Below are 26,900 nucleotides of genomic sequence, written 5' to 3' on the forward strand. Positions count from 1 at the left end.
GAAACATGAAAGTAGCTTTGCAAATATTGTGCATGCATGGATCTAACTGTTTCTGTGCTCCAGTCTTGCATGGGTAACTCAGTTGACTGCATGTATAATCACCCAGTAACTAGTATCAGATCATCATCTGGTTTGTTTCTGCTGCAATGATGAACCTTGTCCAATGTAGGCCAGTGGAGTGAAAATCTGAAAAAAGCAGATTATAAAGCAGTAACATTTAGGGTGGGTTATAATGGTTCTGTAAGCAGCACACACTGGAGCAGTGCAGTTTTGGGGAAGAAGGGATGCAGGGGAAAGAAATCCTCAGTCACTGGCAAAGTAAAACCCAGGGAAGAAATCAGGAGAGTCAGCAGCATTAAACCTGGAGATCCAGACCTTCAAAAAGCAATGTTTTGATTTTTCCTGGATAAAAAGCTTAAATACTGCTAACATTCTTGAAAGATTGCTGATGGAGAGTCCAGGAGGCAGAGAGGGATAAGAAATACTTTTTTTTTTTTTTCTAGGAAACCTTGAAAAGAGACATTTCAACAAGTGTACAGAAGGAATGGATTAATGTGAGAAAGAAGCCACAGATTAAGAGTTTAAAATAAATCTTTTTATGGCTTTCATTGTTGAAAGATCCTTCATGTTTTGCCTTAGCTTAATTTTATAGCAGAACATGTTTATGAAAAAGTTCTGTGTTGAGCTACAGATGCAAAATGTGTTCATATCTGCTATGAGGGGTTTCTTTATGTGTTAGTGGTTGTTTTCATGTTATCCCTTAAATTTCTAACTTATTGTTTCACTATAAAAAAACCAACCTACAACTTGAAATCTTAATATTCTGCGCATAACTGCACGGAGTTAGTGACTGAAAGCACAGGTTTTTTACAACTCTGTAGGTTTTAATTTCAGTAATTTTTCATGAACAAGCTCCAATACTTGAATTACCTAGTGACAGAAGTGGTAGAAGATTTTTCTCTTAAATCCAGAATATGATACTCTGATATGGGAGATTGGTACATGTCCAGTTTATTGGATATAATAATAAATTATTATTTATTATTCTGGCTGCTTTTATGGTACTGGTCCACTGTTGACTGCTGAGTTTGTGATGGTTTAGCCCCTGCCGGGGTCTGAGACCACGCGGCTGCTGCCCCTCCCCCACAAAGGGAGTGAAATACAAAGCCCCGGGGCTGAGATAAGGAGAAGTTTAATACAGCAGTGCAACAGCAACACAACAACCAACAACAATAACAATAACAGTAATAGTGATAACAATGTACAGAGCAAAGTATATACTGATACAGCAGTGAGAGAACCGGCTGTGCCAACCCACGCGATCACTGATTCTTCCTGTGCTTGCGCCAGGATGTGATGATATATGAATAACCCGGCTAGAGCTTCCCCCCCACTGCTGGGGAAACTTAACCCTATCCTGGCTAAACCAGGACAGAGTTTAAGAGGAAGCTGCCATCTGGTGTTAGGACTGCCTTACATCTCCTGACAGTGAAACAATTTTAAAACCTGAGGACATGGATTTAAAAGGGAGTCTTGGACACTAGTTTTCTGAAGCTGAAAGAGTCTGTTTTCTCTGACTTATGAGATCACTGAAATTTAAGAGCAGAATTTTCTGATAATCAAAATGAAAGAATGTTGAGCAAAAAAATCTCTGAAGGTCTCAAAGTGGCTTGAAAAGTAATGAAGGCTCAATCAGAGTCAAAGTTAGCTAATGTACAGAAAGATCAGATTCCAAAATCCAGAATACAAATGTGATCCAGAGGTACAGAATTGATAATAAGGGATCTAGAGCCTTAAAAAGATACTGACTCAATCCCTGAGAAACACTTCAAAGTGGTGAATGGGTGGGATATGTGGCTGGGGTGGTGGCTGGGTATTTTATTGTTTTTTATCCAAATCTGTGCATGCCTTGTGCCACAGGGAAAAGAAAAAAAAAAAGTGATTGGATTTGGATTCATGTCATTGTGTATAGCTTTTTGCTTCTGCTAGCATGCATCTCTGAAGGACCAAACAGGATCTCAGGTGGTGGGAAAAGACATGCTGAACTCCCGTGAAGATCAGGTGAACTGGCAGTGGTCCTGATGCCTCAGCAACTGGGTTTAGGTGTGAGCACTTGAAATGTGACAGTGCTTAGAAGATTCTCAAAGAAGGGAAGCTCTCAAAGAGTGAAAGCTAAATTCAGTAGTTCAATTTTGCACCATCTTAGGAAGCGTAGAAACAAAAAGCTGTACAGAGCCTTGGTACTGTGAGTTAAAGAGACTGGCATAGTGGGTGTCTAGTGGGGAAATGTTTTGATAAGTCTTCAAATGATAGTATGAAAATCACCCTAACCATTTGCAGTTACTAAAAATACAGATTATTTTTAAAGATGTTGAGATTTTTAACCATGAGAAGAGAAATGATGACATGGCTAACAGCCTTCTTTACACATAATTTTAATTCTCCTTTATCACAGATACACCACTATTCTGCCAATGCCATTGTCAGATTTTCAGTTTAACACAATCTTTTTGCTTGCTTACATAAAATATGTGAGCAGAAGATATAAGCGTGATAATTAATTTCACTCAGTGAACTTATCTGTAGCGCTTCTGAAGGGATGTGCATCACAATTAACATTTTCCCAATAGTCTACCTCTTCCCAAGTACTTAGTGTAATATCTAATATAATATACAGTGCTTTGTACTCATCTAGTGTGATGACAAAATAGTTATAGTCTTGTGCATACACTGACAGCTAAGAAGTCTTACTCTATTTTCCAGTGTTTTAGATCAGGACATTTAGCCTTTAGGACACATTTTCTCAATAAAGACACCCATGAAAGTCATACTTATAAATGAAAATTAGACGAAATGGAGGAAATTTTAGTATGCTCTTGATCTCATCTGTTTATTGTTTTAATGCATTGACACTATGCCTTTTTAAAACAATTTTAAAATCTTCCTTTCATATTTGTATCACCAGGTTATTATTTAACTTCCATATCTTTTTAATCAAAATTTTAGTCTTTTGGGGACCACTGAAACTACACTGCTAAAAAATGATTCCAAGAATGGTACAGTTAGAGATGTGCAGAAATTCTGAAGAGCTGGATTAAATCTAGTCTTGAGAAGGGTAGACACAGGGGAACCAAGGCTCTAGTGTATACATATCTCCGAAATAAAAAATGAAAATAAATTTCCCTTAGGTAGCTGGGCAACAATTTATATTAGGTGGAACCAGAAGGAATGGCACAAATGGGCAGCAGCTAAACACCAAAAGAAAGTCACTGCGACTGGAAATATTTGATAACATTATCTGGACATAGGCAGATATCAGAGTCCAAATGTATCTGGGTTAGAGCAGATGACTGATGTTGCTTGTTCTGTTTGCGCTACATACGATTAGTCTTCTATAAAATACATTATCTCAGAGCTTTTCTTTCTAAGCATTACTAAAGAACAAGATTATTCAAAACTCATAACTCATAAAACACATACAAAATTATGTTGTTATAGTAGAAACAATATCAGATTTACCGTAGCATCATCTATGTCTCTCTTTTGCCCTCATTTTCCAGGGAAGCCCAGCTTTTTGTTGAAAAGTTTGAAGGTGCTCTTGGAAAAGGAAAAGGAAAAAAATTCTATGCATACAAAGTGATGATGACCAAGGTAAAATTGTTATTCCACTAACTTAATGTAATGCAAAGGAGGAACCTTTTTCAGATTATTGCCATATGTACCCATCTTCCAAAAGAGTTCCTTGTCTGTCTTTGCATTTTAACAATTTTATTTCCACTGCTCTCACATGAAAAGATTTCTAATGCGAGCTCACAGTTTGATTTAGACTTCTCATCAAAACAAAAATCAACTGTTTTGTAAGAGTTTCCAAGAGTTTAATATCTTGTGAAAGGTAATTTCCCTTGGTGTAGGTTGGATTTTTCTGTGGACTGAATCCAAGCCTCAGTCTTCCCCTTAAGACAACCCTCTGTGAAGGATCAAAAAGTGTCTTTTAGTTCCACAGCAAAAATATTGTAGGCATCTCCACCGAGCCAAGGCTCTAGGGCTGCGTATATCCTAGGAAACAATATGGCTCCATAGGATTGTGACTGAAAGGTCAAAGAGTAGTTGCTGAGGACCCAGTGTCCACACAGCATGAGTTCTAGCAGGTCTTTCTTTGGGCTAATTCCTGTGTGGTCCCAAAGACTAAATACCCAGTAGCAGTGGATGTGGACTAGCACGCTCCTCAAGCACGCTCCTCAAGTACACCTTTTAACTTAGTTTTATGCTCTGACACTGCTTTACAGTGCAAATGTAAGTGTGGTAAATTAGGGTGGTTTGGGAGATTCACTTCAAAAGCACACTTTTGCCCTAAACTAAAATGCTGATGCAGAATGATGTTAAAAGTATTTCACAGGACTAATTACTATGGCCAGGTTTACCCTTAATTAGACTGGATTTTCTGCAAGCAACTGTGTAATCACATCTCATAAGCATTATTGTTCACAAAAAATAATTAGGCTTTCAAACTCAGATGAGCACAGGAAGCTCAATTACAGAAGCTATACTTATCCAATAGATAAACTACTGGGTAGAGTAATTATAATTAAATGACACAGCCTGAGCTCCAGATCTGAATTTTGAATAGCAGAGCAAATAACAAATTGAATTCTCAGAAACAATTCTAAAAAAAATGAATGGCATGAAGGGAAGGGATTATTTAATCATTCTTCCTGTGGAAGAAATATGTACTTCACACAAAGCTAGTAGGAGACATATTCAGAACAAACAAAAGGAGATGGTTCTTCATAAGCTAGTGCTTCTATTGCAGTGGGCTTTGTCAGAGGATACTGTGGATGATTAAGGGGTTACATTAGTTCAAGGGGAAACTAAGCATCTGGACACTGAGATGATGGTGGCTTTTTTTATCTGTGACCCTTTCAGAAATGGATGAAATTTCAAAGAGATTTTGAGAATTTTAAGACAGCCTGCATACCCTGGGAAATGAAAATTAAGGAGATTGAAAGTAAGTACTTATGAAAGGTAATAAAGAATAGTATCTAGTATCATATTCCTGATGTGTGCTAAAATGGTAAATTACTTTTCGATAATTAAGAAATACATGTCTGTATTCAATGTGTAGTATAAAATCAATGAGTATTTATTTTTCATTAATATTTGTTGAACTTGATATTGTAGCTAGTTAAAAATTTCCTTGAGAAAGTGTTAGTCACCTTACAGATAAAAATCCTCAATATAAAGCTAGCAGTTCAGGAACGAGTGTCAAAGTTAATCCTAGAAGAGAGGAATTGAGATATAGCTATTGCCTACCTTCACTTTATTTTGTCTGTAGTTATACTATAACTATTTCTGCAGTGTTTTTTCATCATCTTGAGCCTTACATAAGAGGTATTTTGGCATTATTTCTCTCATTTTCCACCATATAGTACAACACAGAGAAAATGATAGTGGGTTTGGATGTCCCCATATATTAGGCATAAATACAAACAGAACAGTGTAGTTAGTACTACAGCTATGTTTGAAAGTAGTGTTTTGACACTAGTCAGTTTTGTGTTTCAGTTCCAGTGATGAATTTAAACTGCAACCCTCTTTTTGAAGGAAACTGCATGGGTACCTGAGTGAGGCTTTGCCACTGATGAAAAGCAGATGAAAGTACAATGGAAACAGATTTTAGAGAAGTTGTCTTTGGAAGAAGCTATCGGTTGCATCAAAAAGGCAATAACCAGAACAGCAGAAGAACAGGAAAATGATAAATTGTGAAATCTGTGGAGTTTTGGACTACAAAATAACCCTTGAAGAGAATTTGTATAATGTCCTTAGACATATTGTCTACAGACTGCAGAACAAATTATCTACTTACTTGAGGTGGAGTTTAGAAAGAAGCTGCTGCATATGTGTAGTTAAAATCAAACTCAGCAGCAAGATGTATGTGGTCTCTTTCTGGTCTGGACACATAATAGACACCTTAAGGATCTGTAAGAACGACATTTTTACAAGTTTCTGTAAAGGAGTAGTACTGGCACAAGATGTTCTGCTAGTAATAACTTCCAACAGACATATTTCTTTCCTTGTAAAATCAGAATGCAAAAATAGAACAGGTTTTATTTAATTTTTCATTTAAATTGAGTAACAATTTTTGCTGTCATCTGGAAGGTCCCAAAATCACAGTGGGATAGTACCTTTTCATAATCTCAGGGGGTAACATTGTGAAATTTACTCCTTTTCTATTAATTTTTGTTCTGTTCAGCATATTGCTAAGGCAAGCTGCAACTGCTTTTACTTGCAGAAACAATCCTCTGTCTGAATATTAGTAATTTAAGAAGTACAGTTAAACCACAGTTTGGTCTAAAACTCTATGGTCTAGAATAGGCCTTGATTTCAAGAGAACAGCTCTGAACTATTGCTGAGAAAAAGAATTTTAAGTCACAATTTATTTCATTCAGGTTAATCCAAGTAGTAGTTCTCAGTGTGTGCCTCATGTTAGCAAATTTGTAGTACTAAGATCAAGGTCATCTTAATGATGATGCTGATAAAGCTGCCAAGTCCCAGAAAAAGAAGGGGGTTTAGATTATTAGAAGTGAGGGAAGTGAAATGGAAAAAAGCTAGTCTGTGTATAAGGGAAGAGTATAGATTAAGTTACATTGAGTCACAGAGAAAAAAACCCTGCTGTTTCAGCTTTTTCTAGAAATGTAATTGTCATCTGAATTTATATGTAGGTTGGATGTGTACTACAACGGTCATATTGTATCAAGTTTAGTAAAAGAGAAAGAGTTATCTATTTCTTAGCATTTCACAAACTGTTGGTGCTGAGTCAAGGACTACCCTGCATTCTCCAAATTTCAGGTTAGCAGAGACTGTATGAGATAATTTGTAAAATCATTTTTTATATCAAGCTCTGATGAAAATCTCCAGATTTGCTCAGACATCAAATACAGAAGATTTTGGAGGAGCAGCCAACTTTTCAACAGAGTCAGCTTCAAGTTTGTATGCATGAACTCCAGGGAATGAAATGTTCTTAACATTTGCTGTCTTTGGATATATAGTTGTGTTAAGGAACCAGAAGAAGCAACTCCGCAAGGGGAAGCTTGTTTCCAGATGGCTCCAAACTGAGCAAGGATCTGATTCCCCTTTGACTTGAAGCACCAATGGTTTTGTCTTTTGGGGCTCAGTTCAGTCCTTTGTAAAATGACAATAACACTACTGGTTTAAACACATGACGTCAGACAATGAACAGAATGTGCCTGATGCTGCTCATAAAGAATTTGGCAGAAAAATATCTTTGGTTGCTTAAGACTTTACATAAGACTTGCTAAATGCAGCACATTGAACACCTTAGAGAATCTTTTTGGCACAGTCAACACCTGGCATGTAACCACTGGATCCTTTAGTCCACCCAAAATACTGAGGAGTGGTTGAAGAAAATGGCTGAACACTAGGCTTGGACACCAGGATCAATGTTTAAAAAGATACTGTTGTTGGACAGCATTGTTTGTGGTGAGTCCTTAGTCCTGTCAGTTCCCATGGCTGCAATCTCATGTGGCAAAATATGGTTGCATAAAAGAAATCAGAGGGAGCACTGTCTACAGGACAGCTCATTTTTGCAGTAGACAATACAGTGAAACAAGCAGCAAATAACATCAGACTTCGAGAGGTAAAGCAGGCTGCTTGGTCCACTGTTGGAAATCTGATAATGCAAAATGCACTGGCTCACTTCTATACCACAGACTTGCATCTGTACAACTGCTTTCCATGTCACTACACCGTTTAACATTTTTAAACTAATGTTTCTTTTGTGATAATTTTTCCACTAGAATACATGTAGACACACAAGTAAGTATTATACTGTAGTGTTGTTGGGTGTTGGTCCATTCTCGAAAGTAACCAGGGTTGTAGACAGATTGCAAATAAAAAGTGAATTAAGGTTCTGTGTAGTGGCAAAAGATCAGTTAGGTACTACTAGGGAAGATTTCTTTGACTTAAAAAGAAATACTGAACTGGTAAAACAATGTTAGATGACATGGAAAGTTTTCTCTCATGCACACTGAATAGGCTAGGTAGCTGTGCTGCCCTACCACCGCCAAATGATGCAGAAAACTTAATGGGAAAAGCAATGTTGAGATAAACAGACTTTATGAGAACAAAAGAACTGCTAAATTCACATAAAGCCAATAGAAATAGTATAGCTTTAGGAAAAAAGAAGTCAAATAAAGAATGTGTTGGACTGGGGCAAGTGGCAAATATGTGTCTGGCAGTGCTACTGAACTGAAAAGTTCCCTGGGCCATTACATATACACTAGAAAGGCCTGGGAAGAAAACACTTTATACTGAACAAACTCTGTATCTGGACTTGTGCTGGTATGCCTGGGAACTCCCAAGGTGTAAGACAATTTTTATCAAGCTTTTCTTGTTACCATAGCTTGATGAGAAAATTTAAACAGACTTCAAGAAGATACTTTTGATGAACAAAAGACTCCTTTAGGATAAGTCAGACTAATCTAAGAAGGACACCAGTTAGTGTTATAGGTAAATCTAAGTGCTCTAGTCTTCTTTGAGGAAATAATTCTGATTTTATTTCAAGGCTACTTGTAGATATCCAAGAACCACCCTGACTGCAAGTCAACAGTCACACTGCTGTGTCTTAAATGTACCACAGAAGAGTATAGGAAAAATAACTAAACGTTATTCACTAGTCATCTTTATTAATATTGTCATGAGAAGGCACACCCCTGTTTTAAACTTTTAATACTGTGTCTTAAACTTGCATCAACCACACATTTAAACTTTACACAGGGATTGTTTCTGGTGGACCTATGGCAGCAGGGGGATTGCATGTTTAGATACTAAAATTCTTGAAAGAGTTTTTCATTGTGTGATAATTATAATCAACAATGTAATTTAATAATAATAAATAAAAGAATAAAGAAATAAAGGGAGTAATAAAAAGAAGAAGAAAAAAAGGAAAGTAACAACTACTTTTAAGCCCTAGCAAGAAAACTCATCTTTAACCTCTGCTTAGTTTCATAATGCTCCCCACCATAACAAATAGGATGCTTACCGCAGCCCTCTTCAGCTGGGTCTGACTCTTCCAGGGCACCAGCTATCTAGAAAGACCAGGTATCAGCATGAAGTGCTGGGCTATCTCAGGTATGCTACCTGCTCCAATATGAGAGTCCTTTCTGGCACAGGGAGCCCAGCTTCAGAATAACAGGCATCAAGCCCTTTTGTGCTGCATCCTTGTGTTGGAAATAGGTGAATCTGCTGCTGGACTTCTGATGTTTGAGAAAGACAGAAGTTGATAAATATGTGAAGTATTTGTATTTAGAATAGAGACACTTCCTTACAGAATAGACATTCAATAATATCTGTGCAACAGGACTTTATGGGAAAGATGCATTGCTGTGTTGGGACAGGGTGAGCCTCTCCATTCCATGGCTGAAATTTATACTATGCATGCCAATCTGCATGCCAGTGCATAGTATGGTGAGGCTGTGGATGTGGAAAAGGTGGCTAAAGTCCACTTTAAAGTGTTAGTCTTTTATTCATACCTGGAACATGTTGCACCACAGAGTGGATTCAAAACACTAGTGAAACTTGGACTGTTTTTTTTTATAGCTGGTGCAGGCTGTTTGTACCATTTTCCATGTTCCTTGTTGCCCTGTTTGGACCTGCCCACTTTGGAAATGTAGTTAAGGGCATCCATAGCTTATTTATCCTCATCCCCAGCTAAGATTTTCACTTGCCAGAAGTTGCTGTTCTTACCTCATTGGTGAAAAAGAATAAAGCCCATGTGCAGTCTGTGCATTATGACTTGCAGTAACTTTGCTGATGTATGTAATTCCAATGCAGTGCCTTAATGCAGATGTTCCAGACGGATGCATGGTAGTGATTTCATCAGGATAACTGATATAAGAACTGTAACTCAATGCATGAAAAGAAGCCATTCCCAAAAGAATGGGGATATTAGGATTTGAGCAAAAGAACTAATGAGTCATGGAGAGGTCTACAGTATCAAAAGTGTCTTGAAATAGAAATCCTTCTAATTTCCTGCACTTCATTTTTTTTTGAGTTCATAGTATCCTCAAAGGACATAGCTGGGTTGTAATTGGGTAATAAGCATATCACAGCCAGACTGACTAACTCAAAGTCTCTTGCTTTATGCCTCTATCCAAACTTCCCACTATGTAGGCCACTGCTAATATTGGCTACTTCTTCATGCAAAATTTCAAAATTGTGGTTTCATTCAAAAGTGTGAATAAAGCAGATTTTGCCATGCTGAAATCCTTGACAGAATGTCTTGTTCCTCCCTTTGCACAGCCCTGATAAATGCTTCTTACCAGTCAGTCTCTGTTTATCCTCTGGGGTTACACAAGTTTAAGTGTATTAAATTTTCTACCGATTTTGTTGTAATAGTATAATGTGCATATATATGCCCCAAATAGCACCAGCCATGTTAACCTAATTTTACAGAATGGAAGAATCATTACAAGGCTTGCAAAACTGTGGAAATACCAATGTAAACTCCTCTGAACAGAGAGATTTTCTTATTCTTATTTGCCATCAGAGTGTATCAGGCTCCTCAACTACATTTTTTGTGAAAAACCTGTTAAAAGGTTGCTTTTATTCCTGTGAATGACTGGTAACGGAACTGAAATCTGGTATTTTGCTAACTCTGACAGACAGATGAGCATGGCTGCCAGCTTTTCTATATTCAGCAGAGCTGTGCTGCAACAAATAGTGTTTGAATTTGAACTGTTATTGCTATTTGGCCTGACTTGCAGAGTGTTGGTCAAACCAGGCCCTTAGTGCTCACTGCCTGCTTCCCCTGCAGCCTCTTCTTCTTTGCACAGGTCTGGGTCAGGGTTCTAGAGTGGATGGAGTGCAAAGCCTCATCTGTGCACCTGGTGATGGAACTGCCTCCACACCTGGGTGAAGGTGGAACACATAAATAGCAAAGTAAAAGAAAGAGTACAAACATTTTTATTCTTCCATGGTGAACAGCTCTGGTGAACACTCCAGTAACAGCACTTACAAGTATTTTGTGCCCTTGGAAAGACTATCCCCGCTGGCTAATTCTGCACTGCTTCTTATTAAAACTGGACTGGTGCTGGCTTAACGTGTCAAGAATGCTTACAATCCACATCAGACAGAAAAAAAAGGAAAAAAATCCCTGTGATTTGCTTTGAATCCTCCCGCTAGTTAGTAAATATTAGATATTAGTAAATATCACAGGTTTTACATGATCCCAAATACTCTGTATAAATAATACTTTTATATTTTTTGTTTCTCTTTTCTCTGCCCAGCCAGTGAATGCTAGTATGAAATCTGTAAAAAAGTTATGAGAAATATGGTGATAAAGAAAATAAAAAGCCTCCCCTGAATTTATTTATTTCAAATCAATTTTAAGCATCTTAAGGTAATATAACATAAGAGGACTAACGTATCTGCCCTTTTTCACATCTCATGTTTTCATAGGTCACTTTGGCTCATCAGTGGCATCTTACTTCATATTCTTGCGCTGGATGTATGGAATAAATATGATTCTCTTTGGACTGACCTTTGGACTTGTAATGGTGCCTGAGGTGGGAATCTTTTAAATTATCATTGAGAATTGTTATGTGAATTTCTGTCTTTTCAGTGAGATTTAATAGGACTGGACCTTTAAATAAATTTTTAATCTCTTTATGCTCTATTTAAAAGTATTAAGGTGTACTAAGGTTATAAAGATGTACTTTCTTTGTGGACAATTGTCTCTACAGAGGAATGTCTTGAAATAGACCCGACAGAAAAAAATATATAGGGTGAAAGTGTTTTCCCATAGTCTGTGATGGTGTTAAACTTTTTTTTTTTTTTTTTTCCTATGGAGAATTAAGGAGAGAAACTGAGACTAAGAAGCAGCCAAGGGGAGTAGCTTGACTAAAATGTGCATTGTGATAGAAAGATATATTCCAGTCCTCCAAGGCACCATGGATCCTTTTCAGTTGCCTAAATACTCACATGCTGATGAGGCCCAGCAGGGCTGCAAAGTCATAAGAGAGACCCCATATTTTTTGTGCTGTGTGCAGCAACACTGGTAACAGTGCTACTCAGAGCAGATGTAATTCAGGCAGAAATTGCTTGTGAAATGTAGTATTTTTCTAGTTCCTTTGAGGCACCATATTGTCTTCGTAAAAAGAGGGCTAACATGGAATTAAAAGTATCATGCCTCTCTCAGATTTCACTATTCCACATCCTCTTACTTATGTTCTAGTAAGCAGATGGGAAAGAGTCAGGTAGGAATTTCCAACAGTTTCCTAGTACAGCATTTCAATAGCATGACCCATTTTCCACGGAAGCTAAACCAGAGAAAATGCCCAATAGTTTTCAGGGTAAAGTCTGGAAAGGACCCTGTGAGGACATATGCAGTGGCTGTGCAAGCATCTCACCAGGAACAGTGGGACTCTCAGAATCCAAAAACTGAATCCCTAGTATCGTATCTTCCCATACATTTCAGTTAAAAACCAATAAAATCCATAATGCAAGAAAAATTAATCTCTGGTCTTGTCTGCAAGACATACACCACTCATCAGAGGAATATGGACTTCAGTGTTGCCTTTGAATGTAAGAGGCACAGTTTGATAATCCACTGAGACTAGCAGAACATCACTTTAAATTTAGAAAACACCATTAATGGATACTTTAAGCATTGTATTAATCAATAATGTAAGGAACAATGAAAAGAATTGTAGAAGTAGGTCATTCTCACTAAGGAGTTTAGAAGCATAAGACAAGTCTTTTTAGGAAATGACACATCACTGTCCCTTCTCTTTGTTGGTATTTTGCTTTAAAATGTAAATTGCTCTCATTTTTTGGTTCCAGGCTTTGATGGGGAAGCCATATGGCTCTTTACCTAGAAAAACTGTCCCAAGAGCTGAAGAAGCAACTGCTATGAACTTTGCTACTCTCTGGGATTTTAGTGTAAGTGCATAAACTTGCAATACTGTATATTCACATACCCCTTTGAATATCATAGTCTTTTACTTCATCATTTAATGAAGAGATTTAATATGAAATATTTCAGCAGAAAATGGCAATAGAATTAATTTACTTTTTTTTCCCCCTCAAGATCTGAGTATAGATGTTTCCTTCAGACAAAACATATAACAGAGTTCAATGTCCACGTGCACACTTCAGTGTATGTAGCAATCCAAAGAAACATAGGAAAAAGTCTCAAAGCTGGATTCACATCCCTGGGTACTGACTTTCAATTCCTTATGGGTGAATTTGGTCCTCTGTTTTTATATGATTAAGGTTCCAAATTTGAGGATGCAGTGTGAATTAGAAAAATGCATCGAAATTCCATTAATGTGCTCTGTAGGCTTTTTCCAAAACAAAGAGTGCAATTTTTAGTTTGTCTCAGTTTTATAGATTATGCAGATATTTTAGCTGAATTAAGAAGCATCACTTAATCCTTTACTGTTGATGTGATGCCCAGTCTAGCCTGTGGATCTATACCTCCCGTACTGACAAGCTAATGCTATATTCCTAAACATGCCATACTGTTTTTTCTTCTGGAAAACAACAGTTTTATCTAATTTTGCATGTGGCATGTCTCTGTAGTCGGCCTCTTTATATAAAGATGATACAACTTTACATAAGGCCAGCTGATGAAAAATTTGGTATTACAATATGTTGCTCAGGCTGCTAGGTTTCTCTATGGCATGCAGTCAATGTCATCAAAAATACTCTTCACCTGTGAAAGGTTGCAACCATCTAGTTAAGATTTGCATTCAGATTAATGGAAGCAGCAATCATTGAACTAAGTGTGATTTCTCCCTTAATCTGCTGCACTCTTTTGCTTCTGTAAGAAGTACCAAGATGTTTAAAGAGTTATGCATATACATATCTTTTAGCACTTGAATTGTTTTAGCAACAGCAAGCATTAATATGATGTTGGAATCAGACCCAATTCTTGGAAAAATAAACTCAGGCAGAGGTTCCTCAGTTTACAGCTCAGCCTATCCAGCTTTCTGCAGAACGACTCATCTAAAAGTGGCCTCTGCATATAGGTTTGGCCCATGTGAGGTCCCATTTCACCCACACTGGTGGGGAGAACTGTGCAGGTATCGAGCTCAACACAGGTAATCTCAGGAGGGGAACAGGCAAATTTTCATACCTGTCCCCTTTCTGACAGGATGCCAGCTCTATCTCTCATGAAAAAACATAAAAAGAGTATGGTGTCTATGCTTCTCATTAATATTGCCATTTTTTAGTATGGTTAAGGTGTGGAGAGATCCCTAATCTTGGGGCATGACGATCTCAAACATTAACCCTTGGCTTGTGGCTCAATACCTTCCTGTGGAGACTCAGATGATGCCAGATTTTGGTCCTTTATTTAGCTTCCTTGGCTCTATTTTAATTCTTCAGTTATCAGTGGAGGAAGGATCAGATTGTAAGATGACAGAACATCAGAAAAACTTGACTGGATATATCCATTTTCTCATCTACAAGCAAATCTTACAGGCTTATTAACTTTAGACATCTGAATTTAAAGAAAATAATATAAGTAGAAATTACTCAAATGTCCTTTGACTATAAAGATATGTAAAGTGAACAAATTACTTCAGCTTTATTTTGCCACATAAAGTGATGGACCCTCCTTGAATATAAAAGGACAGAAAGATCTTTCTAAAAAGCCATGTATGTAACAATTTGCAATGGCTGCTGCGTAAAACGACATTGCATCTGGTTCATCAGGTGTTGTATATTTGAGTGGCAGGAAGAATACATCTAGACATGTAGCTGGGAAGTTAGATAATGATGACAACATTAGAAAATGAGAAACTAAAACAGCGAAATACTGGAGGAAAAGGAATTGTAATAACTTGGAGATTTTGTAAAGACAATAAAGACTAGAAGACCTTTATACAGCAAATAGGAACAAAGTTTCTAAAAAAAATGTATTTGAGAAAAGACAAAGAAAGACAAATGGCAGAAATAGAAGGGAAGTTTATAGTAACTGTCAGAAACAGGATCTGACAGCTCCAAATAAGAAAGTATAGTAAACAACTTAGTAGCGGTTAATGCAAGGAGCAAATGTAAAGGTGGTAAACATAGAATAGGGTAGTGAAAGAAATAGATCCTCTGAAATATTGATGGGAAAAAAATAATTCCTGAGGCATGTCAGATTAACAAATTTCCCTGAAGACAATGACATTTTTAATTAGTCAGTACAGGAAATAATACCTTTCATCTGTTAGCAGTTCCTGTATGTTACCAAGTAAGTTACAAATAAATGAATCCACATCAGCAAACATTATTTGATCTTATAAAAACCTGAAAACCCCACCAATCTTTAAGACAGTAAAGAAAAGATGAGCTCAACATATCTTTTGTTTTTTTTTTTTTCACTTGAAATTGTACTCATTTTACTGACAAAGCAAACAGAAACAGTTTTGGATTTTGATATATTTTACTTGGAATTCAGTTTTAACATTGTATATTTTACAGTTCAGATAACAATCCAAACCTAAAAAAATCAGACTCTCAAGGCTCATTACAATAAAGCATTTGACCGATATTCTGATGTCACCTCTTTTTTAGGTTAGGCTCAGAAAGGAGTGAAAGAGATCTTCCACACGTGCCTACCTTTACACAGCTAAAGATAATTCAAGTCTCATGGTGAAAGGCAGTAGGCAAAGCCCATGTGACAACATACTGAATGACACGCAGTGGAGGAGTTATCTGACTTTGCAGAACACAGCAATTTAAAAAGCATTTTAATAATCTGAGGGATCCAAAAGGCTCTCTAGAGCTGTGATAGACTGTGTTGAAACCTGGGCTAAAATGGAATAATACGATGCTTTAATAAGCAAAATGATGCAAAAGATATACTGTTGAATTTGAATGTGTCCTGAATGGTATAGATGTTTTACAGGTAATTAGTAATAAATGTATTCTATAATAATATTTCCCTTATCAGAGAAGAACATATTATTATCTGTTCTGAGTAGGCAACATCTCTCAAAGCTACTCTGACATGAAGAAAAGTGAGATATGTTGATTACCAAATCAAGACATTTTGAATAATATTTCTGCTTATCATGTTAATATTTCATTTTCAGCTTAGAATTGCAAATTAGGTTTTCCAGGTAACACTGTGACTCATTTCATATATAGAAAGAGCTACAATAAATTAGATGCATGTTTTGCAATAATATATAAGAGAAAGGTGTTATTTATTTAAAGTAAAATGAACAATTGAAAAGCAGAAGGGATGTAAATGGCTTTTTTAATTCACAAAACACTCATCTTACTGTATTAGTGTCAAAGTAATGCATGGTCTATCCACGAATTACATGGTCAAATACTCTGTATTTGACTTGAAATCATTATATCTAGCTGGAGGTCTGCCACTGCTGTACATGTGCTGAGCTGCCTTTGTAAAGGCTCTGAATACAGTGTTCTCTAGGAGGCGACTTCTTGCTCTAGCCTGAAGATTATCAGGAAGCTTTAGCTATTTGGAACATTTTATATACCAGCAATTGCTTACAGTTAATAAGGTACTAGTAAATTATTTTGAAAAATCAGCAATCCAACCCATAGAAGAGAGGATAATTCTCATTAAGATTTTCAGAAAAAGAGATACACCTTGAATTGCTGCAAGAGAAGGTAAACTTACAATTGCACTTGTTACAGCCTTGGAATCTAAGTGTCAAAAAACCCTTCATTCTGAATAATAATCTATAAAATGCAACTGACTATTGGTTAATGTATACTGAATGATCACCCAATGAACAGCAGAAAACATTGCTAGACAGAGAAGGCATATGAGAATCTAATATCAAATAAGCTATGCAGATAAATTTTAGAAATGTGAAAATTAAGTTAAAAATCTGTCATTTTTTCTGTGATTTGTAAAACAAAGTTTGTAAACGGAAATGTTTTTGTCTTTACCACAAAAAGTATGTGGATGAAAAAGTTTTGTCTCATTAAATTGTAGATGGAGTGCCCATGAAGAGTTTTAAAGATAAAAGATTTGAAAGTTGACATGAAATATGATAAGTTTTTCTAAATGCAAGGAGAGATTTTCCATCCTGTGAGATTTATTACAGTGATACTTACAACTGTTTTAAATGCATTGAAAGGAATATTTCAGTACATTGATATTGATAATAATTTCTGATTACGTGCATATTTATCAGATGTGACATTATAATTTTTTCTGACTTTTCAGGGCTTTGCACAGTATTCTGTACTCTTTTATGGCTATTACAATAACCAGAGGACAATTGGATGGCTCAAGTTCAGGATGCCTCTTTCATATTTCCTTGTTGGTGTTGGAACTATTGGCTACAGCTTTATGATTGTCATTCGAACGTAAGTTCTCCTTGGCTCTGGAATAAAGTACATTCAAAAAGGCAGATAATTCCACTGTTGACCACTGAGACTATGTTTTTAAAAATATGATAATTGTAAGGGCAGGACAATGCAAGATCAAGTGCAAGGTCAAAGTCATGTAAGATTCCTTAACCCTGTATTTATCTATTTTTCTGCACCAGCAGCTGTGCTGCAGTGTTGTGGAAGTGGGAAAAAATCTTTACTGAAATAGCATAACACTTCCCTCCTGCAACTTCAAAGTGAAAAAAGAATGCATAAAGAACAGACCTGTCAGCCCATCTTTTCAGAATACTCTGCATCTAGCAGAATGTCAGCTAACATCCAGTAAATTCAATTGTTCTACCTTTAATGATACCTTATGTGAGTTAAATTCTTTTACAAAGGAAGAAGACAAGAAAGAAACATATGGCAAATAATTCTGTGTGTAACTCACAGTCAGCAGTAAATGATTCTCAGCAAGACTGTAATAGGTCACATTTGCACAGTAGTATAGAAGAATTAATGCTACTGGATATAGTAAGGGTTTAATGTTCTGTGGAACACAAAATAATACCTAGCAGTGTGAAAACTATGCTTAATATAATATTAAGAACATAATGTTAAAACAGTAGGAAGCATAGAGGTAAGTGTAACAGGGCCTAGGCAGTACAACTGGTGATATATTAGTCTTTGGCTCTCAAATTTTGGACTTGGATTTTGTCTTAGGATCAGAATTTAAATGAAGTAAAATTATTATTTTATAGCCAAATTCATTATTGAAACAAACTGCTAATTCTGATAGTTTCTAAGCAGATAGGCTGCCAATGAATATAATCTTTAATACTCTTGATTCAAGCAAGGTGACCGCCTACCAAAATAATACAGTTAGCTATGGTGGTGGCTTTAAAAGATGCTTACAGTGGAAAAAAATCAGCATTGCAGGTCAAGATTCAAAACCACTTTTGAATATAGGAAAAACTGTAGTTAATTACTTCCATTGTTTTGTGGGGAAGTCAATATTTTTCACTTGCATGAGCACTAGAACAATTAATGTTCTTCTTTTCAAACATTATATGGTTTCCTGCATAGGGCAAGAAGCATTTCAGAAGAAAAAAAAAAAAAGAATCTTCAGTTACATATATGTGTTTCTGGAGGAGAAACAAGCTACTACAATAAGAAGTAATTGGTTTAGTTCAAACATATATTTAAAAATAATTCAGGATAATGCCGCTGCGAAAGTTAGAAAAGTCTTAGTCTCAGACAAATGTATTTCATCCAGATCAAAAAAAAAAAAAAAAAATCCTTCTAGCGGAAAACCCCTGTGGCCCAAACAAGGGAATATCCTTGAGAATAAAATATATTGTACTTGCTAACTTCCTATCTGGCCATGCAACACTAATGCTGATCAATATTTAGGTAATACTATGAACAGTTCTTGCAGTCCTTCTGCTCTTTGCTGTTTCCCCAGAAAGCAACACAGTGGGCACAGAAACTAAAAGTAGTGTAACAGGAGGTGCTGCCATTTTTCTGCTATTGACTGAGATCTGGGAAAGGGAATGTCTGTGTGAAAGAGGTTGCAAGGATTACAAACACTATTATTCTATTTAGGGGAAATATTTAGATTTAGGACTCCTCTCCCTCTCCACAACTCTTCCAGTGCATAACATAAAATGGAAATATTTCTGGACTCAAAGAAATTATATTCCAACGACAAGACTGTTCACTATTTCATTAGGAACTCTTGAGAAATAATTATCTTTCTCCAGAAACCAGCAGCAGGGCAGATGCTATCAAAAAACTTTCATGATCTTTGTTCCTTCTGTACATGAACAGTAAAACAAAAACCCAACCCTGGTATTGGTTTATGACAGCTCAGAAGGATTTTCTGCACTATTTACTACTATGCTCTTTCTAGATTTGAGAGCATGTATTTTACTGGACTGTTAAAAATGTGGTATGTAGAACGTATTGATATTAATAACATAACTCTGCTGCATTAGTGAGCTTTAAAATAGGCTTTGCCTTTTCCTGACCAAGAAATCAATACAATACTGAAGGCTAAACGGTTTGTACCCAACTAGTATACTCCATCCTTGTGCTTAATGGTTTGAATTACGAGATAAAGTATGCAGAAACAAGAACACTATTATTACATGAATGACACCACTTTGAAATAGAGAAGTTAATAGTCAAGATTCAGTCAAATCACTGAAGAAATAATTTGATGTTTCTGTCTTATAAATCTTGTTGATAAGTGCATATGAGATGAAAGGGAACATAGACAACTGTAATAGTGATACTTTTGCATGTTATAACCAGGTTTTGTTCTGGCTTGTTATTTTAGAATTATTTTTTTCTCTCTGTGAAGTCTCTGGTAAAATCTATTGCAGTTCAGGATGCTCTGCAGCTTTCTATTTGAGAGATCTCCTTGATATTGTTTTCCTATTGAGTTCTTTATCTATCAGTTTGTCTGAGGTGTTAATGAAATAAATAAATTCTTTCTCACCAAAACATGTGTTGTGGACTCATGAATTGTCTAAATATGAAAATCTTCATCCTTCTCTCTTGTTTCGTGGTGAACTTTCCAGATTTATTATAACATGACTGACTGCAATAATAATATAGTTTTTTTTTCAAAACAATGATACAATTTAGGAACAATTAAAAAATCATACTCACATAGCAGAACTAGTTCTAACAAGGTCTTGTCTTTCTGGCTTTTGTAGAATGGCAAAGAATGCAAATGACGATGGTGGTGGGGATGATACCAGTTTTAATTTCAGCTGGAAAATGTTCACAAGCTGGGACTACCTGATTGGCAATCCTGAGACCGCAGATAATAAGTTTGCCTCCATCACAACAAGCTTTAAGGTAAAATAGAGCTCACTAAGGAGAAGTAACCTGATTTGTCTTTCGCACTGATGTGAATCAGATGGAGCTAAGGTCAAATATTATCTGTGCCTGGGTCCTAGAAGCTTAAACTAGAATTCACATCTCCATACCCTTCTGAGTCTGGGTCTTTGTGCCTGGCCGTCTTAATGTTTTCCTTTTGACTGCAGAAAAAAAAAGCATTAATGGCATTTTTGTGTCCTCTGTGACTGCAGTACTAGTTTTAGAAAAATTATTCTGCTGTAAAAATAATATTGTCCTTTATCTGATGTCTGATGTCTTCCAGTTTCTATGGTGAATGCCTGAAATTTTTTTTTTAAATGCTGCTGAAATTTTGCCAACCTCACATTATCATCTTCTCTTACTACACTGAAGAGATACCATAAGATAAAGCAACAGGATCATCTACAAAGGGCTATTCGTTATGTCAGAAGAATTGGCCTCAGAATTTTGAGTGTATACTGGCTTTTCAACATGAAAAAAAGATCACTTCCTTTGCAAAATATGAAGTTTTTATTTTCAAATTAATTATGAACTATAGCCCAGTTTCCAAGGCAATACAAGGTGTGCTTAGGTCTTTTTTCAGTTTATAGCTTATGTTGATTTCAAGTGTCATTGTGTGAGGAATCTGGGGCAGGATGCGACGTGCACTGCTGTGAAAACAGTAAAGGGAATATATTCCATCTGTTGAATGTTAAAGAATGTGTTTCTACACTGGGGTCACTGGCACACACCAACACATCATTTAAAGGAAAATTTAATTTTCAATGTAATAATGTATAGGGAATATACTGGAAAGGTGTTGCCAGGTAATGAAAAAGATGCTAGACTTGCAGTCACAGTGACAACATACAACATGGGAGCTGGAGGACCAATCACTAGCTGCACTATCCAGTCACACACAACACGCTTCCTTTCTGCAGTAGTGATATAGCCAATATACCATCTCACCCTGCCCACTCTCCCAACTGCAAACATAAGAGCACTCAAAGTCAGTAGAAAGAAAATGTCCCAGGAAAACAAATATTGAAGTAGTACTAACTGAAAGCACTGAAGCTATGTGAGATTTCCCTGACTGCTACTAAGGTCAGTTGCTGAAACCTATTTGGAAAAGAATACAAATCAGTTGAGACAGAGTCTTAATTTTGAGAAACAAACTCATGAGGCTTTACTGTGATCTTTGCAAACAAGCAAAGTACCATAGAGAGAAAAGATGAAGTCTTGGCTTGGGTGAGGTCATGGGAGTTTTGCTCAAGAGCTGCTACAGTCTCATTTTATTTGTGTAATAAACACAAGTCATAAGAAAAGCAGAGCCATGCAGTGTAATTATTACAATGCAGGAGTTCAGCTTCCCCTCTGGGCAACTGATCTCTATACCAAAGTAAGAAGCTGAAACCAAACTCCCTTTTCACGAGGATGCTTCAGAGTAAAACCTCTTTCTGCTGGCAAAAGCAGGAACTGGAGATTGTGGTTGCACCAGAGTCTTCATAAGTGTCAGTCCTGGCCTAGGGTAAATGTGGGGCAAACACTTTATTCTGCAGTCTGAATTGTGCACTGCTTGCCTTTTTTTGGGATTCCTACATCTAAACTGTCTTTTCGTTCCTTTTGAATTGATTACTTTCAGAATAAAACTTTTGATCTTTTCTCACAAATGGACACTTTTAAAGTGTGACAGTTCTGGCAGCTAATCACACATTTATCCTGCTGGGTCACTCAGCCTCGTAGCACCTCACAAGCTGACAGAACATGCTGAGTTTTTTGTCACACGAGTGCATGTGCAGTGGGAACACACTCGACAGAAGCAAAGTGAACTCTGGGGAGCCAAAACCCCAGGGTCTGCCAGAGTCCAAACCAGATTTTATGAGACGATATAAGCTCATCCCAAAACATGATGCCTAAGTGTTCATTCTCATCTCTGTAATTTATTCAACTGACTTCTAAGAACTGGGGAAACAATGTGGGGTCTTGAACATTAAAATAGTCATAATATTCTTTTCTTCCTAACAACTGCAGGAAGCTATTGTAGAAGAGCAGGAGAGCCGAAAAGAGGAAAATATTCACTTGACTCGATTCCTGAGGGTTCTTGCTAACTTCTTGGCCCTATGCACGCTTGCTGGGAGTGGCTACCTCATCTTTTTTGTTGTCAGAAGATCTCAGAAATTTGCCCTGGAAGGTCTGGAGAACTACGGGTGGTGGGAAAGAAATGAAGTTCGTGCTAGCACATTTCTAAAATAGATGTGGTTTGAAACTGTGTTCCTCTACTCTGCATGTTGCCTTTTTTTCCTGAGAATTTAAATACTCTGAGTGTGGGTGGTAAATGTCTAACAAAATAATTGTTCTTGTCTTTCTGCTTCCTGCTTCATTAAAATTATTCCTTGGTTGGTTCTTTCAAATGTCCCTTTGTATTTAGTTTTCTTTTGAAGTTTTTACCTTTCCTCCTCTGTGGTCTTAAGATTGTTTTCCAGCCCTTCTATGGACACACAAGACCTCTTCAAGGAGCCCACTATCCTGTTGCTTTCCTCCTGAGACTGGCCCAAGCAAAGTGACTGGTGTGTGGACATATCCAAAGTTATCTGGGGCTTCATGTATACAACTCTGCAGTGTAGCAACAGAATGAAACTCATGCTTTCCAATTCCAGCTGCCCAGCCCAAGAGTTCAATACCACTTTTTCTGTGCTTAATCTGCTTTCTTCTAGAGCAGATGCAGCCCTGCCTGATAGAAGTGTATAGTGATAGTGTTTCTATAACAGTGTGCAGTAAGCACCTGAAGTCAGTGTTGCTATATGAAAACCTGGGCAGGTTTTAATTTCTTAGCAAAGACACTGGTGTGTATGTTGTAAAAGTAGCTGTTTGCTACTTAAAGCTCATCTTCTGAGCTGGAGTGTAGATACCTGAAATAAGGTAAGGCAAAAAGATGCTAGCCTCACAAAGATGCTGGGATGGGTGATGATGGAATGAGGAGAGTCAATTCTTAATTTTCAACACCAAAACCTGACTGCAAAGCTAACATAAAAAACTCTAGCAATCCACCTCTGGAATCCAGAGAAGTGGGGCTGTTGAGATTGTGTTTGGGTCAAGTTACTTGATAAAAGTTAATACATTTTGATACAATGAGTAAGAAAAGTAATCTACAAAATTTTAGCTTAAAGCAACACAAGCTCTGAGTGTGACAACAGACTAGCAGATGAAGACAGTTCAAGAGGAATTCAGTTTTCTCTCAGTTGAAGGATGTGGTAACAGATTTGTACTAACATGAACTGTGCTACCAAAAGCTGTTATGTTAGTTTATGCCGCAATCTGGAAAGTAGTTAAACATATGAATGTTTACATTCATTGTTTTACTTTTGTTTGCTTTACAAAAAAAATACTGCTAAGACTCTGTCACAGAACTAAGATCTGGAGCAGGTGTGTCTCTAAAAGAGAGTGGATAAGGCAACACTGCCATTATTTGGCTAGAGAATTTTTCTTAGTGACAGGTAATGTACATATTTGTGACGTACAAACTATTGCCCTTGATTTGATACCAATATTTCTTTACATAAATATATTTGGCTTCTATGTGACAGCCACTTAAACATTTTTTTTATTTTCTAGATCAAGCTCTCTTATGTTTGTATCATTAATAAATGAAGTGAGATTTTGATCAGGAAAAAACCTCCATAAACACTTAATGTGCTACTTAGAGCAAATGGAAGTGCAATTCTTACATACAATTTAAGCAACAATATGTAAAAATTGACATTCTTCATAAAAATATTAAGCTCCTTTTGTAAGAAATTTGTTTTCATCACACTGGATGTATTAAGGGACTAAAAAACACTTAGGTGTAATTATGGTGTCCTTGGAGCAATCCAGGGTGAATACATTTTGTATCATCTGTACCTGAAGCTCACAGCCTGATAAAGTGCCACTAGTGGTTCTGACTATCCTCTGTCATAATGTCGTAAATTTTTAAACTCCCTCTCTATATAGGCATTACCTAATTCTGTCAGATCATAGTTCAGATAAAATTGTCTAGTGTGTCATGGAGAGCAGGAAATTAGTGGAAACAGATAGACCGGGACTCTTAAGGGATTTCATCAGCCTTTACATTGCATGTCATAGCATGACTGTGGCCTGGTGGTTGGTCAAGGATGAATGATGATTCTGCACCATGTGACAATTTCCCCATGACTGTGGAAATTTGGTAAAAATGAGAATAATGCCAGTGATTCCCTTAGTATAGTGTCCTGAAATTGGATGAAATTGGTGAACAAAATTGACTTTTCTTATTTGATGGAAGTTTGCAGAGCCAGAAGGTAGTATGAGCATCTTTCTGATACTGAGGTACCCTGTTTTCTCAAATATATTCCTGTACTCTTTAAAATTAAAGCTACTTAAAAGCAGAGAAAACTTATGAGGAGACAGACTAGTTTCTGTGAATCAGAATTGTTAACATTTTGGCAAAGCGGAGATAAGTTTTACACTTCATTTTTTTTTTTTTCCAGCAACAAAAATGTATGGTTTTAACACTTCAGGTCTTGCAAGCTGAAACAACCCCATAGATCTTTTGCAACAAATAACCTGCTATTTACTTTAATGTTCCCAGTAGTGGATATGGAGTATGTTTATATTGAAGTTATTAAGCCATGTTGTCAATGCTCTGTTTAATTCTAGAAATCATCAGGCAGCTTTTATTAGTATGAAATATAATTTCAATTTAATTTGTTGTTAGAAAATGAAACTGTATTTACTAGAAAAATAGGTCTTTATTAGTACTTTCTGCAGCAGATGCTAGACAAATCTATGACTACTGCAATCATTGTTAGTGGAAGATATGATTTATTTTAGCTAGAATACTTGCTCTTAATGAACTTATTATTTGACCAACAAGCAGTCAGTGTTCAATATTTAATGTTGTGTGTACACAGTTTAATATGCCAGGAGGACTACTGTTTAGATGTGATTTTTTACCAGAGTCATAGCAGCTGGAAAAGCTTGTGTAAGCAGTAATTTTCTAGCTTTCAGAGTGTAATGCAGGGACTTGGTATCTGGAGTAGTTAATGACACAGAAAGATAAAAAACTGTGTTTTGAACCAGAGTTTTAATAATTAGTGGATGCCTATTGGCTGTTGTTCCTTTCTTAGGGAAAAATCTATCTCAGTAGGGCAGAGAGGGCTTTTGAGATTCACTCAGCAGATAGTGAGTATAAGACCACATTGTCCATCAACCATAAATCTACCATGGATGCATGCTGGCATGCCCCTCTTCCGGCATATCATTCTGCAATTTTTAAGTCACACAGAGCAGCAAAACTGTCACTGATAAAAGCAGGGGAAGAAAATCAGGTGCTCGAGCACCTGAGCTTCAAGTTGACAAGCAGTCCAGAACATAAACCAACTCCTTTCTGGAATCAAACTAGATTAAGTGGCTAAAATTCAATGGTCGATTCAACGGATGATTTCTTTGCTCTTTGCTCTTTTCACAAGAAACTAAAAAGTATAATGACAATATATTTATGAAACTATAAAACAAATGTTTATGATTTTGAAATATAGAACCCATCATATATTTTGATTTTGAAAAATCACTGTGCTACATTTTGTCTTAGTAAAACCTTGCATTTTTAATTGTAATAATTTCTCACTTTTCAGCTTTGCAAATTTCTGTGCCACATTTCACCTCTTATCTTAATAATGTCTTTTCTCCAGAATTAGAAATGCTTTTGAGATGGGGAGCATGAGTAGTCAAGGCATGGAAAAATGCAGATAGAAAACAAAAGAGGAAGAATATGCTTGCTTCAGATAAGTGGTAAAAAAGGCAGAACATAATAAAAAGACAGAAAGCATTGAATGTTCAAGAAAAAGAAAAGCAGTGACTTCTGTCCTGCCTCTCCCATGCAACCACAAGGAAACATTCAATAAAGTTAGCAGATACTATTTTTAAAACTGCCCAAAGGACATACATTTTCTTCTAAAATACATATTCACTATGCCTTCAAGTATGAGAACTCAGGGAGATCAAATGAATTGAGTAGAAGCCAGGTTCAGAAAAAAACAAAAGGGAAAGCATGGTAGATGGTGGGTGCCAGTGCTGTGAATGCCAAAATTTACATCCATCTGAAGGAAGACTGATCTAATGCATGAAAGAGAAATCCTCTGGGGGTTACTAAATACATAAAGACTAAATACATAAGACTAAATACATAAATACATAAAGATCTGACTGAACAAGTACCCAAACTGAACATAGTTGGAGTCTAGGACTTATTCGTATATGTTTGCGCTGTTCTTGCTCATCTCTGGGCATCTATTGGGCCAGGTCAACATTTGGTGTGACACAGGACATCTCTTATGCATACATTTTCCCCTGGAACTTGTTGCTGCAGAAGGATATGAGACACCAGAGTCAATGAGGATTCTGATTTGAGATTCAGCAGTATCACAACAGGGCTGAACATTTCTATTGATAAACAGGATATACAGCCTCTTACAGTTAAGTCTGACTTTTAAGAATTCATGATTGGTCATGTTGGCTGTAGTTGACTCCTACAGCTTTGCCATCTTGGGCCATATTTGGCATAAAGTCTTTGGTTTAATGGTGACTGAGACAAAATGTGTTATAAAGTATGTTAGATACTTTGAAGACTTTAAGATAAAAAAGTTTACACAGTTCAT

The 26,900-nt window shown here is 36.6% G+C and overlaps 1 protein-coding gene across 1 annotated transcript in view; it reads left to right on the top strand.

Annotated features, from left to right (window-relative positions):
- TMC1 (transmembrane channel like 1) overlaps positions 1–26,900 on the top strand; it is a 70,174-nt gene that overhangs the window by 26,032 nt on the left and 17,242 nt on the right. The window contains exons 5-11 of the mRNA XM_074812586.1: positions 3,561–3,651; positions 4,924–5,005; positions 11,473–11,579; positions 12,856–12,954; positions 17,213–17,355; positions 20,082–20,226; positions 22,258–22,452. Of these exons, the coding sequence (XP_074668687.1) occupies positions 3,561–3,651; positions 4,924–5,005; positions 11,473–11,579; positions 12,856–12,954; positions 17,213–17,355; positions 20,082–20,226; positions 22,258–22,452 (862 nt within the window). The remainder of the gene's footprint in view (positions 1–3,560; positions 3,652–4,923; positions 5,006–11,472; positions 11,580–12,855; positions 12,955–17,212; positions 17,356–20,081; positions 20,227–22,257; positions 22,453–26,900) is intronic.

The sequence above is a fragment of the Strix aluco genome, chromosome Z (genome assembly GCF_031877795.1).
Source record: "Strix aluco isolate bStrAlu1 chromosome Z, bStrAlu1.hap1, whole genome shotgun sequence".
NCBI classification, from domain to species: Eukaryota; Metazoa; Chordata; class Aves; order Strigiformes; family Strigidae; genus Strix; species Strix aluco.